Source organism: Papaver somniferum, chromosome 9, assembly GCF_003573695.1.
Source record: "Papaver somniferum cultivar HN1 chromosome 9, ASM357369v1, whole genome shotgun sequence".
In the NCBI taxonomy this organism is placed as follows: Eukaryota; Viridiplantae; Streptophyta; class Magnoliopsida; order Ranunculales; family Papaveraceae; genus Papaver; species Papaver somniferum.
Window position 1 is genome coordinate 16,450,337 of NC_039366.1, and position 19,844 is coordinate 16,470,180.

The 19,844-nt window shown below is 37.0% G+C and overlaps 5 protein-coding genes across 5 annotated transcripts; 3 read left to right on the forward strand and 2 right to left on the reverse strand.

Annotated features, from left to right (window-relative positions):
- Positions 1-7,334: 7,334 nt before the first annotated feature.
- Positions 7,335-8,648, reverse strand: LOC113311464 (putative F-box protein At3g28280). The gene has a single exon (XM_026560301.1). The coding sequence runs from the start codon at positions 8,646-8,648 to the stop codon at positions 7,335-7,337; it is 1,314 nt and encodes a 437-aa protein (XP_026416086.1).
- A 1,607-nt stretch (positions 8,649-10,255) lies between these two features.
- On the reverse strand, positions 10,256-11,746 carry LOC113311466 (protein ABSCISIC ACID-INSENSITIVE 5-like). Its single transcript, XM_026560302.1, has 3 exons — positions 10,805-11,746; positions 10,655-10,726; positions 10,256-10,461 (listed from the first exon to the last, which is right to left on the reverse strand). The coding sequence occupies exons 1-3, from the start codon at positions 11,744-11,746 to the stop codon at positions 10,336-10,338; spliced, it is 1,140 nt and encodes a 379-aa protein (XP_026416087.1). The 3' UTR covers positions 10,256-10,335.
- A 3,624-nt stretch (positions 11,747-15,370) lies between these two features.
- On the forward strand, positions 15,371-16,122 carry LOC113311467 (mitotic apparatus protein p62-like). The gene is made up of 2 exons (XM_026560303.1): positions 15,371-15,599; positions 15,647-16,122. The coding sequence occupies exons 1-2, from the start codon at positions 15,371-15,373 to the stop codon at positions 16,120-16,122; spliced, it is 705 nt and encodes a 234-aa protein (XP_026416088.1).
- Positions 16,123-17,460: 1,338 nt separating this feature from the next.
- LOC113308079 (dirigent protein 22-like) lies at positions 17,461-18,259 on the forward strand. The gene has a single exon (XM_026556549.1). It carries the CDS (start codon positions 17,505-17,507, stop codon positions 18,102-18,104), a length of 600 nt encoding a protein of 199 aa, XP_026412334.1. The 5' UTR covers positions 17,461-17,504; the 3' UTR covers positions 18,105-18,259.
- A 147-nt stretch (positions 18,260-18,406) lies between these two features.
- On the forward strand, positions 18,407-19,207 carry LOC113308078 (dirigent protein 22-like). Its single transcript, XM_026556548.1, has one exon. The coding sequence runs from the start codon at positions 18,558-18,560 to the stop codon at positions 19,161-19,163; it is 606 nt and encodes a 201-aa protein (XP_026412333.1). The 5' UTR covers positions 18,407-18,557; the 3' UTR covers positions 19,164-19,207.
- Positions 19,208-19,844: the final 637 nt, after the last annotated feature.

Consider the following 19,844-nt stretch of genomic DNA (forward strand, 5'->3'; position numbering starts at 1 on the left):
CAAAATTGAAATCATGGATAATTCTTTTCTTCTTGTAGAGGTTTGAGACAAGGAGACATATTGTTTCTTTATCTCTTTCTGATATGTATAGAGGCCTTTTCTAGATTACTCATACTCATAGCAAAATAACATGAAAAGAAAATAACTGGAATCAATAGCTAGACAACACAATCTGTCAGCCATCTCTTTTTCGCAGACGATTGTCTGTTGTTCACAAAAGCTAATTTTCTAAGTTGTAATTACATGCTTAACATCATAAATCAATTTAGTCCGGCTTCGGGGTAGCTAATAAACTTCTAAATTTTTTATTGTTCTTTAGTATGAAAATACACGCGAGGTATCAAAGAATGATGATCAAACTCTTAAAAACTAAGAAAGTAAACATCACAGACTAATATCTAGGTGCATCACTTTTTGTTGATATATCTAAACTAAAATCTTTCGACACCATTGTTCAAAATCCAGATTTATGATTTTTGATGGCATCTCTCTCACTCAGGCAAGTGGGTTTGTACTGAATAAATACTAACTAATCTGCAAATTTATCAAATGGGTTGTTTTATACTTCCCAAAAAGATTACTAAAAGGATTAACGCAATCTAGGGAGACTTACCGTGGGGTAACGAAAAACATAGATGTTGCTAGTTGAAATATTTTGACTTCGTGTGCAAACCAAATAGCTATTGGGAGGGTGATGCTTCAAAGAAGACAATAAAACAAATATGACTATGATAGCCAAATTAGCTTGGAGATTTGCTTCTCAGCCAAAGGCAATGTGGTCTAGTATTCTAAAAGATAAATATTTTAGAGAAACCACAATCTATCACACTAAAAAACATTACAGTAAGACCTGGATTTGAAAATGCATTAAGCAGGGGATCGAAAAATGATCAATATTTGGATACATAAATGGATATAGGTCTAAATGAGACTCTTGAATCACTCTGTGGTTGAAAACTAAATTCTTTAACACTTGTAGTTGAGATAATCGACTCAGACACACAAAAGTAGAATTCATAAAAAATGATCAATATTTGGATACATAAATGGATACAGGCCTACATGAGACTCATGAATAACTATGTGGTTCAAAACTAAATTCCTTAACACTTGTATTTGAGATAACTGACTCAGACACACAAAAGTGGTATTCAGAAAATGTTAGAAATAACTTTCCTTCAACTCTTTCAGATAAAATTTTACATATCATTTTTTTTCTTCCAAACACAGATAGGAAACTAAAATAAAGCATCTTAAGATGGCTTAAAGCTAAAAATGATCAATTTACAATTAACTCGATGTTTGGAACAATGTACCTAATCAGATTACGCAGTCTACTGCTGGACTATAGAAAGCCTTTTGGAAGTTGAATGTGTCTTAGAGAATCACGCTCTTTTTATGGAAATGCATTAACAGTTAGGAAAATACTTGGTCAATACTAGCAAACATCGATTTACATTGCATTTCAGCGATGGATGCTTCTCCTTTGTCAGGTTTGAATTTCAACCTCAACTCAGATCTTCCTTTCATGAATCTATACTCTAACTTCATTGAAATTATAGCCGCAAAATGTTGGATAGTATGGAATAAAAGGTGTATGAGAATTTAAAAGGGAAAATAAAAAAACTAGCTAGTCTACAGACGTCTTTGAGTGTGCTGAGACATTTTAAATTTTGGTCCCCATCACTTCTAAGTGTTTCTACTGAACTAACAGTAGGACAAACATCTAATTTAGGAACAATCCTCATACAGTTTTGAATACTAATAAAATCAAAAGATGGACCCACCTGAACCAAATAAGTATAAGAATAACTTTGATGCATCATGATTGATGGAAACAATCTCTCAGGTTATGAACTGATTTTACGTTCTGCAACAGGTACAACTATCTAAGCTAGATCTGGACTATCTATGCCTCCATCTCTGAAGAAGCAGAAGTACCGATTCTACTGACGCTGCTTGAGGCAGCAAGGTGGGCTGAAAGCATGGCCTCTCAAGACTTCCATAGCGAAGGAGATCACAAGGGAGTAATTAATTTTGCGCAGGGTCATGCAAATACAATTCAGTGGAGAAATCATGCAATAATATCTGAAGCTAAGAGGGTACTTAACTCATATGAGTCATTTTTTGGTTTATTTATACTTTCAATCATAGGAATAGTAACAATAAGTAGCATTTGTTTTAGCAAAGCAGATAAGAAGTCAAAGGTTCTCACAAACAATAATGGAGTATTCGATCTGTTTTAGATTTTGATTCCAGGTTTGTACTTTCAAATGATATGTACATCTATATGAGGATAATAATGTGTTGTACATTTCTCATACCTCAGTTTCCGCTAGTGAGATAAAGGTAGCCAACAGGTTAAATAGCGTCCTGTAGTTTTCTGGTTTACTTTTCAATATATCAACTTTCACAAAAAATTAATATATAAAGACTAAATTTATGCTGAACACAAGAAACCACACGAAGTATCTGTTCATTGAAAAAGAATATAAATGAAAAACTATGCAGAAAAATGATTATTAGTATAGTAATTAATCTCCCCGAGAGGGTGACAGTAAAGGAATCCTTGTTAGCTTTGGTGTTATCAAATGGGCTGGTGGAAAGCAAGGACGATCATCTACCATGGAAGATGGAATAGTTGAACCACGAAGTTCTTCGTAAGTTCAAGTACTAATGTTGTAGGCCAAACTGAAACATCTATAATTTCCAACAAATATATATTATATGGGACAATGGTGTTTTACCATATCGACGGTTATCCACAGTATAGACACATAAAATACGGTTGTGATCGATCCAATAATATCTACAATTTGGATATATAAAGGATGGTCCTGATTCAATCTGACCATAATTGGACGGTGATTTACAGATAAGAGTATTCAATCACCTCCCTTCAAGGCCGTGCTTGCACTTACTCACCCAAATCGCTTTGTGGAGTTAATTCTCATTGAAGGCCAAAGTCGTTTCTCTTTTTCCTAATGATGACACTTACACGTATAAATGTATGAAGGAAAACCTTACACGATCTGTTTACTAGGGTTTTTATTTCTCATATTCTGATCAGGTATTTCCGCCATCGATCATGCCAGAGGATAACAATTTAGGGCTTAGTTTTAATTTGATTATTGAATTGTTTTATTGTGAATTGAATTTCTTTGATTTTGCTTTGGTTATTCATACAATTTCGATTTTAGTAATCTCTATTTAAAAAAAAATTAGGTTACAAGAATTATGCAGTAAGTATTTGATCTCATTACAACATGTAAGTTTATCTATCAATCGTTGTTTATGTTTATCATTTCAAATTAGTCTGTTAGTTTATCAAAATTGTGAAATGTAACTACCTTCGAGTCAGATTTGGAATATGATGCTTTGCTGATCATGTGTTTAATTAAAAGGATCTAGGATTTGCTATATCTTCCTCATCAAATCTTAGTCTGAGATGTTGGTGTGTGCTTGATGTATTTTTGATGAGATTGAACGTGCTGGCTCTCCGCGTTACAATGGAAATAATCTTCCGAAAAAAAAACGTTTTTATCAGTTGTGACCTACATATACTTCTTTTGTCGTTTGATAATCTATCTTTTTCTATTTTTTTAGCTCGATAAAGAAAGATTTATTAGAACATGAGGGAAAGCCAAAGAGGCAACCCAACCAACCACCAAAGCAAAAAACAAAACAGGAAGAAAGCTTGGACAAAGCCAAACTGGATGAAAAACCAAAAGAGAAAACGAAGGCAGGAAGGGAGATCTAAACAAACAAACCAAGGCCCATTAATTATTTAAATTCTTTTTCTTAAAAAAAATGTTTATTTTCCTTCTTTGTAGGGGGTATAAAGCGCTTTCAGTGGTTGGAGGTAACAGATAAAAAGCAGTCGAGAGTATAAACGTGTGGCATGTCCAGTTTCTCTTAGCTGGCTTGGAAATTTATAGATTTTACAGGTTGGTGACGAATTGAATTTGCGTTCAGTATTTTCACATTTAGTTTAATTTTTTTCATGATGCAAGGATATTTTTTGACTGGTAGCGTCTAAGTTCAAATGTGTTTATTTAATTGATTCTAAAGATTCGTGTTATATAATTTGGAAACACATAATTTATTTTCAAATAGGGTGAGTGATAATCAATTATGAAAAGTTCTGAGACAAAGTCTACAAGTAAATATGAAGGATAATACGAAGGATTTCTTATATTATTTATATAAAAGTGTAGCATATGTTGTTGATGATTCGTTGATGGTTTTAATGCAAAGTCATCAAATGGAATACAATCAAATGTTTCCGGATATTGTGTAGCCCACTACATTTTTTGGTGGCTGTCAAAGCACACTCGAGTATTTGGTATTTGCTTAAAATGGATCATGATTGGTAAATAATTAATTAACCCTCTTCTAATAACAATTTATGGTTGTTCAATAATTGGTGTTACCTCCAATTTATTTGTAAGAAGGGTTCTAATTTTCTTACATTGTTTATTTGTAGTTTCGGTTTTATAATGAAATTTTTTGAAGGTAAAGATTTGAGACCTGTAAACATGGCCGATTATCTGGAGGACTTAATCAGATACCTTTAGATTGGTTTTGTCTGAGCAATTTTTAGTCCTTCCATTAGTAAGTTGTCATTTTATTTTTTGTTTTTCCTATATAAATTGGACCACTTATGATCTATTACACTATTTCATGGGTCAACCAGTTCACATGATCTACCAAAATATCACTTTAGAAATACCATGGTGACGTTAAAAACGAAGGTCTTCGGCCTTATGTTTTAATACAACCAATGGGGAAAACCAATTTTATCAGCTATATTAATGTTTTGATAGTGTAGGGAAACTCGGTGTTTATGTTTTTCGTTGTTGCGTATTCTTAATTTTCTATTTTCTGTTATTGGTTGATGCAGATGCTTAATCTTTGGTCTTCTTAACAAGCTTCATCCCCTTGAAGGTGGATTTCATTGATTAGCTCACGAGTTGTTTCTTTTTATCCCATACTACAGAGATTTGGTATAGAAATAACACTTTTTTGGCCTCTGTTTGGCAATAAACAGATGTTGGCAGTACACTTTCTTAGTCTTCTGATTCACTAAAAGCAAAAATTATTCATCCCGGTTACTGCAAAACTCAACCATGTTATTTAGAAAAACAAATTAATCATGTTTTTTGTATCTCATTGCGCGATATAGAAATTTTAAAGGTGTTCAAAAACGGTAGGTTACTGCTATTTCTTTCTTTGAAATTAACCTGAAGGGTACAATTTTTACTATATATTATGTACTATGATGTGGACGCCCACGTCGACACCACACAACTGTACTTCACCAGATTTGTTATAATGAAATTTCCTGTGCGTTTTAGATTTTACAACTTTGGATTGGAGTGGAATGGTCTCCTAAAATTCCACGCGCTATTGGTTTTTTATATTTTGAAACTGTAAAAGGGAGAAAAGAAAACTCGACAAAAACTAGCAAAACATAAAACCAGAAGTTATGTAGTGTACATTGTACCGCAAAGAACAGACTCAGTTGATTATATGTGATATATGATGTGTTGTTTCGGTTAAGACTTTATTTATATTGGGCCTGTCTGTTCTTGGGTTTTTATAATCAGATGAAAACACGGGGGCATGAATAAAGTTGAATGATTTCTACCATCAAGCGAAGGAAAGAAGTTGGTTTTTGAACTCTCTGAAAATTGTAAATGAGTGAAAGAGAAAGTAAATGGAGGTATTTATAGGAAGAGGAGTCTCGACCGACAGTAACGGTTACAAGACATAAAGGGATGATAGTGGGGAACTGCATGGCGGGATTCACGGCATGCCCAAGGACGTGGGAAGATAGAACGATTTTCTTCCCCTCGTGCCAAGCACATGAGCGGAAGAAGGGGCATAAATGTAGGTGTAAATAATCCACAGGGCTAGGTGGCAAGATCCTAGGCTAGGATGCACCAAGGAATGAAGAAAGGCGAAGCACAGAATAAATTCAGGTGGCGCGAAGAAAAAGGAGTCACGTGGGTCGGACGTGATGGCCCTACAGTTGTCGGATGTGTCGTGACCCTTATCATCTGACAGGAGTAACGGACGAGCAAGGAGTACTCGGTCAAACAAAGGAAACTGGTCAAAACCAAGGGGACGACAAGGAAGAAAGGCGATATCGTGCCTAATCAAGTACCAAGGACTCGGCCTCGGGCGAAAGGCTGTCAAGGACCAAAATCCATCGGCCACACTAGAAAGACGGGCGAGTAACTAAGATAGGTCCGATAGGGAACAACAGAGATGATGTATTGTGACCAACACTGAAACTTCGTTGTATCTCGACTATGGCCTATAAATATAAGGGCTTGTCGAGAGTGAGAGGTAGGTTGAAAGAGAGAGAGAAGAAAGGCATTACACTTGAGATTTGGAGAGATAGTTCATTTGAGAAAGAGAGCACACTTTGTAACATAAAACGAGAAGTAATAACAATCATCCTTTCACCCCGTGGACGTAGGTAATCATGCCGAACCACGTATATCCTTGTGTTCATGTTTGAGTATGCATCTTTACTTGTTTTAGTTTATCTTCTTCGCCTTTGGATGTAGTTTGTGATTTTATGCAACTACAGTTTCCTTCATATATATAAGCTGAGAATATTAGGTTTTCCTTGTGTGTAAGCTTGTAGGTATCACAGTTAGGGTTCAATGTAAAGGGACAAATATAGTTCAGTCCAAAATATAGTCCGGGATGGACGGGATAGGCCTAGCTGATCCATTCAGGTGCAAATCACAATGAAATGGATCCAATATTAAAGGAGTATTAAAGTTACAATTTCGAGTCGGGATGCAATTTTTTGAGTAGCTTATTTTTGGTCATTCTGAAAATTTGGGCCTCACGGCAGATGTTTGTGTTAATTAATCAGCCTATGAAATCTGTCTGCTATATATGTAACCTTCGAAGCTTTACTAGTTTCGTTGTCATGCATTCCTGTACATGTAAACTTGACTCATTGACTGTATGTGTATGTTCTTTATGCGTTTGCGTTTGGAGTGACTGTCGAACTCAAGAACCAATTAACAACCAAAGCTACACATTGACCATAAAAATTCTACCAAATCATATATACACATTAAAGATTGTGGTGCAGTGCATGTCTAGCAACTCCTTCCATAACGATCTAGCTATTTGTATGTTATGTCCATACAATCAATTCATAAGTTCAAAATTACAGCAGTTATAAGTTGCTCCTTCGATTGGTTTCTATTAAGAAACAAGAGATCGTACTACTAACTATTCATTCATTAAAAGAATTAAAAAATTAGAAAAATAATGCAGCAAAAGATTACTAACTAACTTCGTAATTATTCTTCCAGAGAGGGTAACAATAAAGGAATTCTTGTTGGCTTTGGTGTAATCAAAAGCGGTGGAAGAAAGCTAGGATAAGTATGTACCAGAGAAGATGGAATAGGTGAAGCACGAAGAACTTCGTAAGTTCGAGTACTGATGTCGTAGGCCAAACAGAAACGTGTTTCAACAACGATAATAACATTTCGATCCTCCGGATGGAGATAGCAGAAAAATTTAAATAGAAAATCATCGAAATATGGGTTTATGTGATGAATCTTCATTTCAACATTCTTGTGAACCGATTGCCAACCCCATCCTCCATTAGAGTAGTCCTCAAGCAGCCAGACACTGAGAAAACCCCGCAAATTACTTGTCGTGTGAATAACATTTCCATAGTAGATGGACCCTTCTGACACCCCAAAAAAACCACCAGCGGGACGTTTAATATCCTCAGGCAAGTGAATTAACCATATAGTATCCTTTGGAATTTCTTTGTTCTCGAGATTGCAAGCTGTGACGCCCAGCTCATAATCAGCATCATCAGACTCATCACTTATATTTGTTCTGTACAGGTTATCAGTCCAATACAAGACTCCACTGCAGATAACCATATTTGAATGAAAACCTGAACGAATCGGTTTGTACTTGTCAACTTCATACGTAAGGTACGATCTCCACTCACCCGTATCGGAAGAAAATATCTCCAAGGTGGTAATGTTGTTACGGCTAGCTGTATATGAACAAACCACCTTATAGTTACTAGTAACTGAGGATTCAGATACTAAACTAACAAAATCCCAGTATAGAGAACTTGGGCGAGGAGGAAGTGAGACACATTGTTTGGTGAGAGGATTACACACATTCAACGTCAAGTTACCATTTATAAAGAGTTCTATACTGGGGCACAACATGTAAAGAACTAGACCATTGACACATGAAGCTAAAAGTTGTACTTTGGGAGCCACCATGTTATCACTTTCCCTTTGTTTTTCGCACTTGCTAATGAGTGCGTGTGAACCATCTAATTTTAATAGGAATTGAAAGGAAAACCCGTCATGATCGTTTATGAAGTTGTTGTGAAGGTTGGGAGAGTAGGTTTGAAAGACTTGTTGAGGGTATCTTGAAGAAAACTCATCGCGGTCGTAAACGATGGTCCACGGTTTGAATACTTTGTGCTTGCGCACGAAAGATGGGTTGGATAAAAGAGAGTTCCAAAGCTTCGAAACGCACCTGAATTCATATAGCTGTTTTAGTGGAAGACGAATGAAGATCTCGTATAAGACATCAGGTGGTAAATCATCACCATTCGCTTTGGAGCATGAACTCATTGTGCCACCCACTTCATAATCAATAAACTTTTGAATAATCAATAAACATATGCTAAAATCTACCTGCACCTTGTGGCGCCACCCACTTAATGTCTGGGTCTCTGTTTTCTAAAGCTAAGTTGATTTCGAAGGCTGCTGAGAATAAGACTAAAGAAGCTGGTGGTGATTTCGAAGACTGCTGAGAATACGATTAAAGAATGGTGGTGATCTTACTGCGTACAGGGTTTTTGCAAATTTAGGGTTTTTTTCCTTTTTGGGTTTCGGAGACTGCTGAGAATACGATTAAAGAATGGTGGTGACCTTACTGCGTAGAGGGTTTTTGCAGATTTAGGGTTTTTCCTTTTTGGGCTGATTTTGGTATTAATAAAGAGATTTAGAGAGTTTTAAGAGACGGTGTATATTGTTTCACAACTGTGAATATTTTGTTCCTTATCATTGATATATAAAGTGATTCAGATTACATTGGGATTAACTAATAAGTTATAACTAATAGAGATATTCTAGGAATACGATTGGCTATATTTACGTAAGACTAAAACTAGAAAAGAACTATTAAACTGGGAAACCTAGTAAACCTAGAAGACTAAACCAAATATACCGCTAACACCCCCCACAAGTTGGAGGAGTAGATCCGGATCGAATACCCAACTTGCTAACCAAATGTTGAAATTGCTTGACTCCTAAAGATTTGGTGAATAAATCTGCAAGCTGTTACGAAGACTGTAGATGTGACTGTAGATGTGTTAGTTTAATTAAGCCGTTGAGCAGTTTTTCCCGTACAAAATAACAATCGATTTCGATGTGCTTAGTCCGCTCGTGGAACACTGGATTTTGAGCATATCTTCTGGAAACCATGTTAAATTCATTCCCCAGCTACAAACTTTTCGTTCTGATAATGGTGAATTTAAATCCAAAGAACTATTAAACTGGGAAACCTAGTAAACGTAGAAGACTAAACCAAATATACAGCTAACAATTAAGCTCAGGGTTTTATTGATTTTTGTTTCTTCATTCTTGGGCACCTGTCACCGCGTGGAAGGAAAACTGTGACAGGTGAAGGCCGTTGGATTATACTTAAGCATCCAACAAGCTGTTTGCACTTAGCAGCAGAAAAGAAACCTGTCAAACCTGTGGCAGGAATTCACAGCCGGGGCAAGACAAGAGTGATGGAATGCCCCACGAGGCATATTTCAGTTTTGGGTCAAGGCAGTTCAGCAACGTGTTTCTTTTTCTTTTCTTTTTTTTATTTTTGCCCTATGGATCTAACCTTCCAGGCTTCACTAGCTAGGCAAATGCTTTTTCTTACATGCATATGCATATGCATATGCTTTTGCAACAGCTGTGACCCTTGATTAAAAACCACCAACCACAGTAGGAATAATATAAAATGTCAAGGAACAAATAACACAACAGCGCTGTCTTACAAGTTACAACTACAAACATTACTCAACACTTACGTGATCTACATTTATGAACTCTAGAAAACACCTACATTATTAAATCAACTAATACAGGTATCAATGATTTGTGTTGCAATTTCATCCTAGATCATTGATAATCTAAATTAATTAACTAGTACCGGGATGAGTCCGTAGCAATGACCTGGTTTGCAATTTCAACCTTAGATCAGTTCACCATGTATACGCCTTAATTCACCACTAAATTCACTCACTTAAAAATCTAATAATTATTTAGTCAAGTAACTAATCAGTGGCAAGCTCCACATCCTGCCCAACATTTTCAATTTCGCGGTTGGTGTCGTTGCCTGCGCCTTCCCAAAATGTTTACCTTTCAAACCTTTCATTTCTCGTACCTGCATGCAAAACCCAATATAACCGGCCATCTGATGGGAAAAAAAAATTCATTTGAACCAAAAATCAGAGAGAACATCTTTTCTGTTAAGCCTTTGGTCCGGGGGGCAACCAATTAATAGAAAATAACATCAATAGAAAGTTTTCATTACATTTAAAGAGGCTTCAAAGAGAAAAAGAGCAATAAGTGTGTACCAGAGTTTGGTTGAGACGTGCATTCTCTTCCTTGAGCTGGTCTAGTGCAGCTTCTAGCTCCACCGTATATGCCTGCATTAAACATAAATCATCTCTACAAATCTACAGAGCGCGTCGTCGACGAAAAACAACAATTCTAAAGACATGCACCTGTTTCCGAGCTCGGGATCGGGAAGCAGCTTCTCGGTTCTTAATCATTCGCCTTTGTCTCCGCTCAACAACCTTCTCAACCGGACCGGCACCATCGTCGTCCTCCGTGGCCTTACTACTTCTACATCTCTTCCTCCCTCTCCACGTCCCACGTCCCATCTCCAACTCGGCCCGACTCTGATCCCCCTGATTACTGTAATAAGCTCCTGCACGACCAGGTGTAGCTCGGTGCAACATCTGACCTGCACCATACTCGACGTCTTTACCAACTCTACTCCCACTAACACCGATATACATACCTGAATTAGGCATATCCCCTACAGCCGGTACAAATCCACCACCATTAACACTGCCCAAATTAACAGAATTCCCACCTCCATGACCCATCAGGACGGGTTGCTGTCTATCAAATTTCGGGAAATTTAGCTGCCCCGGTTCTACCCGTAATTGATTCTCGACCGAATTTGATGAAGATCCAGATTTATTATTTGTATTTCCTTCCCGAACTACCCCTGCTTTGACTAAAAAATCTTCAAGTGTCATCTCACCAAACGTTGTTTGACGTTGAGTAATATTGTCATTTACTACAGGATTACCACCACTTGGTGGTGGTACTGTAGGGTAAATTTCAGACCAAACTTCATCAACAGTCTTTAGAGAAAGTGTAGGAGGAAGAACTTTGGAATCTGTTGATGGGTTTATAAAGAGATTATTACCATCTTCATTGTTGTTGTGGTTGTCTTCTACATTACAAATACTATTAAGAAACTCATCCATATTCATTGACCCCAAATTCTTGTTGCTGACCATGTTCTGCTGAAATTCATCAAGCGTAAGTGAAAATATATTTGATGTTGATTGCTGCTTTTCTAGTGTTGGTTGATCGTGATGTGAGGTTTGATCATGGAGTTTGTTTTGTTGGCCAAGATTTGATGAATCCATGGTTTAAAAGGTCAGGTGGTACAGTGGTTGTACCTTGAACCTTTTTTTCTCTTTTCTCGTGGAGGTTAGATTTTGATTCTTCTTCATTAAGTATTTATTTATTGAACTGAACTTTTGGTCCTGAAGTGAATAGACAAGTGTCAATAATGAGGGTGACACGTTTTAACCAAGTGTCAATGACAAAATATCTAACTCCACAAAGGAAGAAAATATCTAACTCGAGTGATGAACCGGTTCTGAGTTAAGTTTAGACTAGAAAATTGATTCCGGTTCCACTTGTCATGTTTCTTTAGAAACATGAAGGAGATGTTTTGGATTTACTAGAGAGTATATATGGGAAGGAGTAGATGAACTAGTGTGGCTCATCATGGGAGGAGTCACTCACAGTGTGTGAGGAAACCACCCCAAAAACCCAAAAATCATTTGATTTAGTAATTTCAGTTTGGGTGAGGAAACATGCATGAAAAATAGGCTTAAGCGCAGTGCAAATTTTAAAGAACGATTTTTTGGGACCATGGTTTTTTTTTGGACCATGGTCCTATTAGACCACCTATCCTATAGTTATAAGGGGTGTCCTAAAGTATTGAAATGACTAACCTATTCTTAACCTAATTTAATTTAAAACCAACCCAATAACCACCTATATATATATATAACCGCCACCTCCTCCCACCACCACCTTCCACCATCGCCGATTACCATCACCACCAACAACAACCACCGATTACCACCATCACCGCCGCCGATTAACACCACCACCATCTCCGATTATCACCACCACCACCACCGCCGATTACCACCACCACCATCTCCGATTATCACCACCACCAACCGCCACCACCACTATATATATATAGCTTAATTTAAAACATTAACAAAGATATTCTCACAAACCCATTACTTGTCATTCGTTTTTGGTTGAATAAATGAGAAGTAATCATTAAAATGAGTTGAAAACGGAAGTTGCAGAGAGGTTTAATGGAGGGTTTTTTTTCCAGAGAAAAGTTCGGTTATCAAGAATTAATTTTTTCTTAACCGAACTCAGAGTTCGGTTGATTCGCAAAAAAATACTTTTAACCGAACTCCTTGTATTAGAACAACACAAGTCCATGAGTTCGGTTCCTTCGCAAAATAAGGATATCACCGAACTTTAGTTTACGAAAATAATGAGAAGTCCACAAGTTCGGTTCGTTCGCAAAAATGTTAAGTTTTCTTTGTAACCGAACTCTACCTTTGAAACTTCGTAACCGAACTCTACTTAATTCGCCAAGAAATAAATTTTGTAGTAACCGAACGTTTTCCTAATTGCATATATGCATATATAAGCCCAGTTCGGTTGATTCGCAAAATATGTTGAAGTTTGCGAACCAACCGAACTTCTAACACTAGGTTACTTTTAACCTGTAGTTCGATTGGGAACTTGGTTACGTTGAAGTTTGCGAACTAACCGAACACACAAGATGTACCCAAATAAATTGTTAAGTTCAAAGTTCGGTTACCTACCATTTTATCCTAGGTAACCGAATATTACACTGTACGACCAAAACCTCCATTAACGAGCGAGTTCGATAACCTGCGTGTTTGGAAAACGTAACCGAACTACACTTTCAGATGTGTTCAGTTACATGTTCTTGACATATGGTAACCGACCTGGCCCAAATCTTCATAAAAAATTTCATTTTTTTTGAAAGTTTGGAGCAATTCAACCAACATTATCTAAGTTTGAAGCCTACCTGGGTACCCAAATACCCTTCCTCCGGTTGTGGTTGGTAAAATCCATCGTTTTTCATGTTTTCCTTCTTCATCTTCTCTAACTTTACTCTCTCAATAATTCTACTTCTTTAAAAAAAAAAAACCATCTGATTGTTTAATCTCACTAATTATCTTTAACTTAATCATCTCACTAATCATTACACTAACTATTATTAACACTAACTAATCATCACCCAAAATTAATCAGGAGGGTAATTTAGGTATTAATATAAATATCTAGATAAGGGGTGACCTAGATTTACTTCTAATGTCTTTACCCAAAATAAAACCATGGTCCCCCCAAAAAAACCATGGTCCCCAAAAAATCGTTCATTTTAAAGGGAAAATTAGGCGCAGGCCCAAAAAAATAATATTCTCATTGTCAGGCCCACAATTAATTTTTAGTTCCGTGACACCCATAATTATATGAAATTATTAAAAATGTATGCATAACGGATTATGCATCCGCATGACGGGTTATGCATCAGGGGTATAATTGGCAACGCAATTTAGATATAACATATCTAAAAATACGCGTCTTGGAATTTTACAAATTTTATATCGTTGGAAATCTTTTTAAGAGAGCTACGCAACGAGTACAAACAAGAATATCAAATTTTTGTTTTTCACGAAAAAATCGGAGGTGATCATCATTTTAGGATTTTTTTCGAAAACTTGATGCATAACCATTATGCAGCCACCAAAAAAGATGCATAACACATTCTGCAGACGCATAACGAATTATGCAACCATTTTCTCCACTGCATAACAAATTATGCATTTGGATAACAAAGTTATGCATCTATAACAATTTATGTAACCATTGTTTTGGTTGATTTTAATGCGTACATAAAAAAATTGATGCATAATGTAGTATGCATCCATATTTACGGATGCATATCAGGTTATGCATCTATTTTCTCGATGCATAAAAGATTGTGCAACAATTTTCTCGATGAATAATGCATTATACAGTCATATTTTTGGATGCATAACAGGTTATGCATCCATTTTCACGACTACATAACATGTTATGTAGATATTAGTGTAGGTGCATGACAAGTTATGCAACCTTATTTTCTGTTGGTTTCAATACTAAGAAAAAAGTAGCTGCATAACGTGTTATGCAACCGTTTTCTGGACTGCATAACAAGTTATGCAAAACAAAAAAGCTGCAGAACGCGTTATGCAACCAATTTCGAGAATGCATAACAAGTTATGCAACAAATTTTGTAGATGCATAACCTTTTATGCATCACTATTGACACCTCCATTTTGTTTTAAATGCACGTCACACGCACACCAAACCCATTTGCACTTCCATCTCCTTTGCCTTGCCACTGCAGCATCCTTTTAGCTCAATTTCAGCTCCCCTATACTCTCATTGCAACCACAACAAAACACTAAAGAACTACACTGCAACCATTCACCATCTCCTGCAATACCAACCCTAACTTCACTTATCATCATTGCCTCATCTTCACTAATCGCCACTGCCTCCATCTTCTAAGCATAAATCTTGGTCAAAAACCACCACTCTCCAATTGGTTTTCTTCTCCTTGATTATCTTTTCTTAACAATGATCATCAACTCCAGCAACACTATTCACCTACACCTTCATCCTCTAGTTATCTTATTCCTCCTCCTAATTATCATTATCCACATCACTTATACGCAGCATCGAGCATCACTAACAACAGTTCTATCTTACAATAATATCGCCATAATTATGATAGATCTGCTTCATGTTTATCCACACCGCCCTCATCTCCACCTCTTAGAGAAGCTCTTCCCTTCTTGAGCTGCTTAGGCTCAACAGGTAGAAATGGTAGTCATCGTGATCAAGATTTTAACTACGCATCCTGCAGTGCTATGGAGTTGGAAGATTACGAGAGTACTGTTTATAACGGTAGTAATAATGAGATGGAGAAGAAAATAAGCAGTAGATCCGAAGAGTATGATAATGGCGATGATGCCACAAAATTCTGTTTATTCTCTTCTAATAATAACGTTAAAACTACTACTGCTACTAGTACCGCAATGGCGTCTTCTGAAACAAAATATCCTCTTGATCAAACTGTGTCCTTTGGCCTTCACATAGGTCTCCCAATTCCTCGGAAGACTCATCTAAACCTGATTCTTCGTCAGCATCACCAGCATCGCCGTTACAAACACATATGAATTCACCAAGTACTAATCAACAACAACAGGAGGACGAGGAGGATACTCTAATGGAGGAAGACGCGGAATTGGAGGCTACATCAACAACACCAGCAACAACATCAGTTTCTGGTTCGTCGGAATCACCAGCATCATCGTTACAAGCACATATCGATTCAACAAGTATTAATCAACAACAACAGGAGGTTGAGGATACTCTAATGGAGGAAGCCGCAGAATTGGGAGCTACAGAAACAACATCAGTTTCTGGTAGATCAGAAAAAGAACTAGAAGATGGGGAGGAGGAGAACGAGGAAGATGATTCTGAAGCTTTTGGTAGATCACAAGAAGAATTAGAGTATGAGGAGGAGAACGGGAATGGGGATTATGATTCTGAGGGTGGTGGTGATGAGTATAGTGAAATAGAGAGGGTTTATCAGGAACATGGTGAAAGAAGAAATTGAATAAGAACAAAAAAAAAAAAAAAACCGAAACCTAATCTTATAAACCATGGGTTTAGGAGAATTTTTTTCTCCGAAATTGGATGCGCGCGTCAACTTCTACGCCTGTGGGTTTCACCGTGGAGAAAAATCAAAAATTGGGTTTCCCTGTAGTTTTCACAATTTTAAACAAATAAATAAAATAAATAAACGAGCCCAATAAGCTTTTAAGCTCCTCCCACATTCAATTTCTAGTTCTTAGTTCCGTCACTGGTTATCTTTCTTTACTCTTTAGATTAGAGGTGTAAATTGGGACGGGCCAGCACGTTTAAGGCACAGCACAGCACGTTAAAATTCGAGCACAGCACGGCATAGCACGTGACCAGCCCAGCACGGGCACAACACGTTTGTTTAATGTGTTGTGTTGTGCCAGACAAAGAGGCACACCGACACAGCACAGCACGCGAAGAAATCACGCCACGTCATGCGTAAAATGCTACACAATACATCACATTTGATGCTTATTCACAAAAAAAAATCATTGTTTTAGCCGATTTATGACATTTTATTTTTGTTATGCTAATTTATTTTAATAATAATACATGTACTAACTAAAATATCTCAAAAATATTCATTTTGGAGAACATAAAGTAAGTGTGTTTGCACAGCCCAGCACGGCACAGCACGTTTATTTTTCTGGCACAGCACAGCACGGCACGCCATTTAGCACAGCACGTCTGAATCTCTGGCACAGCCCAACCCAGCACGTGACTTCGTGGGCCGGGCAGTAACGGGCCGGCACGCATCTACTTTAGATGACACTCAATCTGCCTATTGCATCCGTATGGCTTTTGCATTCACTTGAATGACATCTTGCTATCTGGATTTAACAAAAGAAAATGAAACGTCCGATTCATCTGTCATTTCTTGTGATTTTATTTCCATTAAATGGCATCTTTTTGCCGTTAAGTGTTAAATTACTACTTCACCTCCCTACCAACAGATCAACAATGTTACTCCTGTTATCCTATATTAACTCATTCTGAAAACATTCTCCCTTTCGTGAGTACCCCATCAGGTAAATGCGGATATTTACCAAGGGCCCGTGGTGAAGCAGAACAATACCACGTTGCCATTACTTTCATGGTGCATGCGAACTTGAGTACTTGACTCTTCAGTCTCGGAGACCATATGAGTTATGACTGCCTTTTTATTTATTTATTGCTTTCTTTTCTCTTTAATGATGTATTTGCTTTTCTTTACAGAACAAAAATGAAAAAGAAAGAATATCAGGATAAGAGTTGTCTGAAAAGATGTCTATAAGTACTCGCCAAAAATCTTTGTATCCGCACTTCAATTTTTCGTAGCTAAAACTCTCATTCAGTTCCTTGTTAATTTTCAGTGCCATGGCTGAATATAACCCCAAAAGTTCTCTCTTGTTAATATCTCTCTCCATCTGTGCGATGTTTCTCATCAACAACATTCTTGCAGTAGATGGGAAATCTCAAACTTTCGGTAGAGTTCTCAGTTTACCAAAGCTAGGACTCAAAAAGCAAAAACTCAGTCATTTTCACATGTATTGGCACGATGTTGTTGCTGGCTCCAGGCCTACAGCAGTTGTAGTTGCAAAGGCACCTACAACAAGCAAATCCAACAATTATTTTGGAGGTGTTGTAATGATAGATGATGCCTTAACAGAAGGGCCGGAATTGAGCTCGAGACTCATTGGGCGAGCTCAGGGATTTTATGCATCGGCTGGAATACATGAAGCGGCTACACTAGTGAATATGAATTTAGCTTTTATAGTTGGCAAATACAATGGAAGTACTTTAAGTATCATGGGAAGAGATAAAACATTATCGCCGGGAGTTAGAGAAATGCCGATCATTGGTGGTAGCGGACTATTCCGATTTGCTCGTGGTTATGTTCAACTCCGAACTCATCATATGAATTCTACTAGTGGTGATACTACTATAGAATACAACATCTATGTATTTCATTACTGAAGATCATCCATTTTAATTTTCTCGCTACCGTCTCAAAAGGATACTATCTCGTTCTAGAAAAATGTTATTTCGTTTTTCTAAAAATGGAGGGAGTATTAAATTCAATAAAATGTACGAGTAATGTTAATTGTTTGGTGTGTGTCACCTGTTGAAAATGAGTTCACCATTTTTTTCCAGATTTCTTTCGATAGATAGATGTATCAATATTGTGGACAAAAATATCACCTACTACAGGGTTGACTAGTCATTTTCTGGCCCCAATAGTTTAGACTTGCCAAACGGTCAAAAGTTGATATTATCCCCACCCACCCTATTGTCTTTTCATCTTGTAAAGAATAATATCTCCTGATTAAGAAATCCTTATAATCATCCCCTCAATTTTCATTCCACAGCATATATTCCTAGATCTCTAGCTAATATCTCAGATAGTCCTCCTTAATTATCAGTTTTTTCATGGCTAAAATCCATTCTAAGAGTGCTCTTTCACTTGCAACTCTGTCCCTACTCTTTGCAATCCTTTGCATCAACTGTATTCTTGTTGCAGTAGATGGAGAATTGCAAACTTTTGGTAGAGTTCTAAATCCAACAGAGTTAGGACTCAAAAAGGAAAAACTGAGCCATTTTCTCATGTACAGGCATGATATTGTCTCCGGTCCTAATCCTACTGCAATCGAAGTTGCAAGTGCGCCTACAACAAGAAACTCCTCAACTTTTTTCGGAGGTGTTGTAATGATGGATGATCCGTTAACCGAAGGACCGGAATTGAGTTCCAAACTTATCGGGCGAGCTCAGGGTTTTTATGCATCAGCTGGAATAAATGAATTGGCTATGTTGGTGAACATGAATTTTGCTTTCATGGTTGGTGAATACAACGGTAGTACTATAAGTATCATGGGAAGAGATGCGTTACTATCGGAAAAAGTCCGTGAGATGCCGATTGTTGGTGGTGCCGGACTGTTCCGATTTGCTCGTGGGTATGTTCAAGTTCGGACTCAGAAAGTGAATGTTACTAGTGGTGATGCTGTTATTGAATATAACATTTATGTCTTTCATTACTGAATAAACATACGGGTTTGATTCAAATAAATTTGATCTTCTGTTTATGATTGTTGGTGATGCACTAGTTTTCTTGTGGATCATAATTTGAAGCATTCTTTTTCAAAAGCAAAATATCACTAGTCTTCAAGCTCCAAGTTCTTCCGACTAAGGAAACCATTTGTGAGTCAACCACCAATAAACTAATTAGAGGAGCATAATGTGCTACCTTAAATGTCCATTGACCTTGCATTTGTAGTCCTTTAAAAGCCCATCTGGATATATTTGAAGATGCCCATTCTAACAACTCTTAGATATTTCAGAGAAATGCACTCCCAGAAATCATATACTAGTACATAAAACTAGTTTAATAGGAACGATTTTTTTGGGACCATGGTTTTTTTGGGAACCATTGTTTTATAAGGTCATCTACCCTATACTTATAAGGGATGTCCTAAAGTGTAGACATTACTAATTTGCCCCCCTAACCCTAATTGAGATTATAACTAAACTAATAACTATCAAAATATATAAAAACCTAATCTAATCTATTAACAAAAACCAAAATCAGACTACCCTACCGCCGCACAAAGAAAAAGTCTTCTTCTTCTTCTTCTTCTTCTTCTTCTTCCTTTCAACATCGTCTTCATCGATTAATCGTCGATTTATAAAATTTTCATCGTCGATTAATCAATCGACTATAAG

What these genes read in the sequence shown, in the direction of transcription:
- LOC113311464 (XM_026560301.1), bottom strand. Translation starts at nt 8,648, where the DNA reads ATGAGTTCATGCTCCAAAGCGAATGGTGATGATTTACCACCTGATGTC.
- LOC113311466 (XM_026560302.1), bottom strand. Translation starts at nt 11,746, where the DNA reads ATGGATTCATCAAATCTTGGCCAACAAAACAAACTCCATGATCAAACC. An exon ending in GATCCCGAGCTCGGAAACAG is followed by an intron (nt 10,727 to 10,804) that starts GTGCATGTCTTT and finishes TGTTTAATGCAG; the next exon opens with GCATATACGGTGGAGCTAGA. An exon ending in CACGTCTCAACCAAACTCTG is followed by an intron (nt 10,462 to 10,654) that starts GTACACACTTAT and finishes TTTTGCATGCAG; the next exon opens with GTACGAGAAATGAAAGGTTT.
- LOC113311467 (XM_026560303.1), top strand. Translation starts at nt 15,371, where the DNA reads ATGGAGTTGGAAGATTACGAGAGTACTGTTTATAACGGTAGTAATAAT. An exon ending in GTCCTTTGGCCTTCACATAG is followed by an intron (nt 15,600 to 15,646) that starts GTCTCCCAATTC and finishes ATTCTTCGTCAG; the next exon opens with CATCACCAGCATCGCCGTTA.
- LOC113308079 (XM_026556549.1), top strand. Translation starts at nt 17,505, where the DNA reads ATGGCTGAATATAACCCCAAAAGTTCTCTCTTGTTAATATCTCTCTCC.
- LOC113308078 (XM_026556548.1), top strand. Translation starts at nt 18,558, where the DNA reads ATGGCTAAAATCCATTCTAAGAGTGCTCTTTCACTTGCAACTCTGTCC.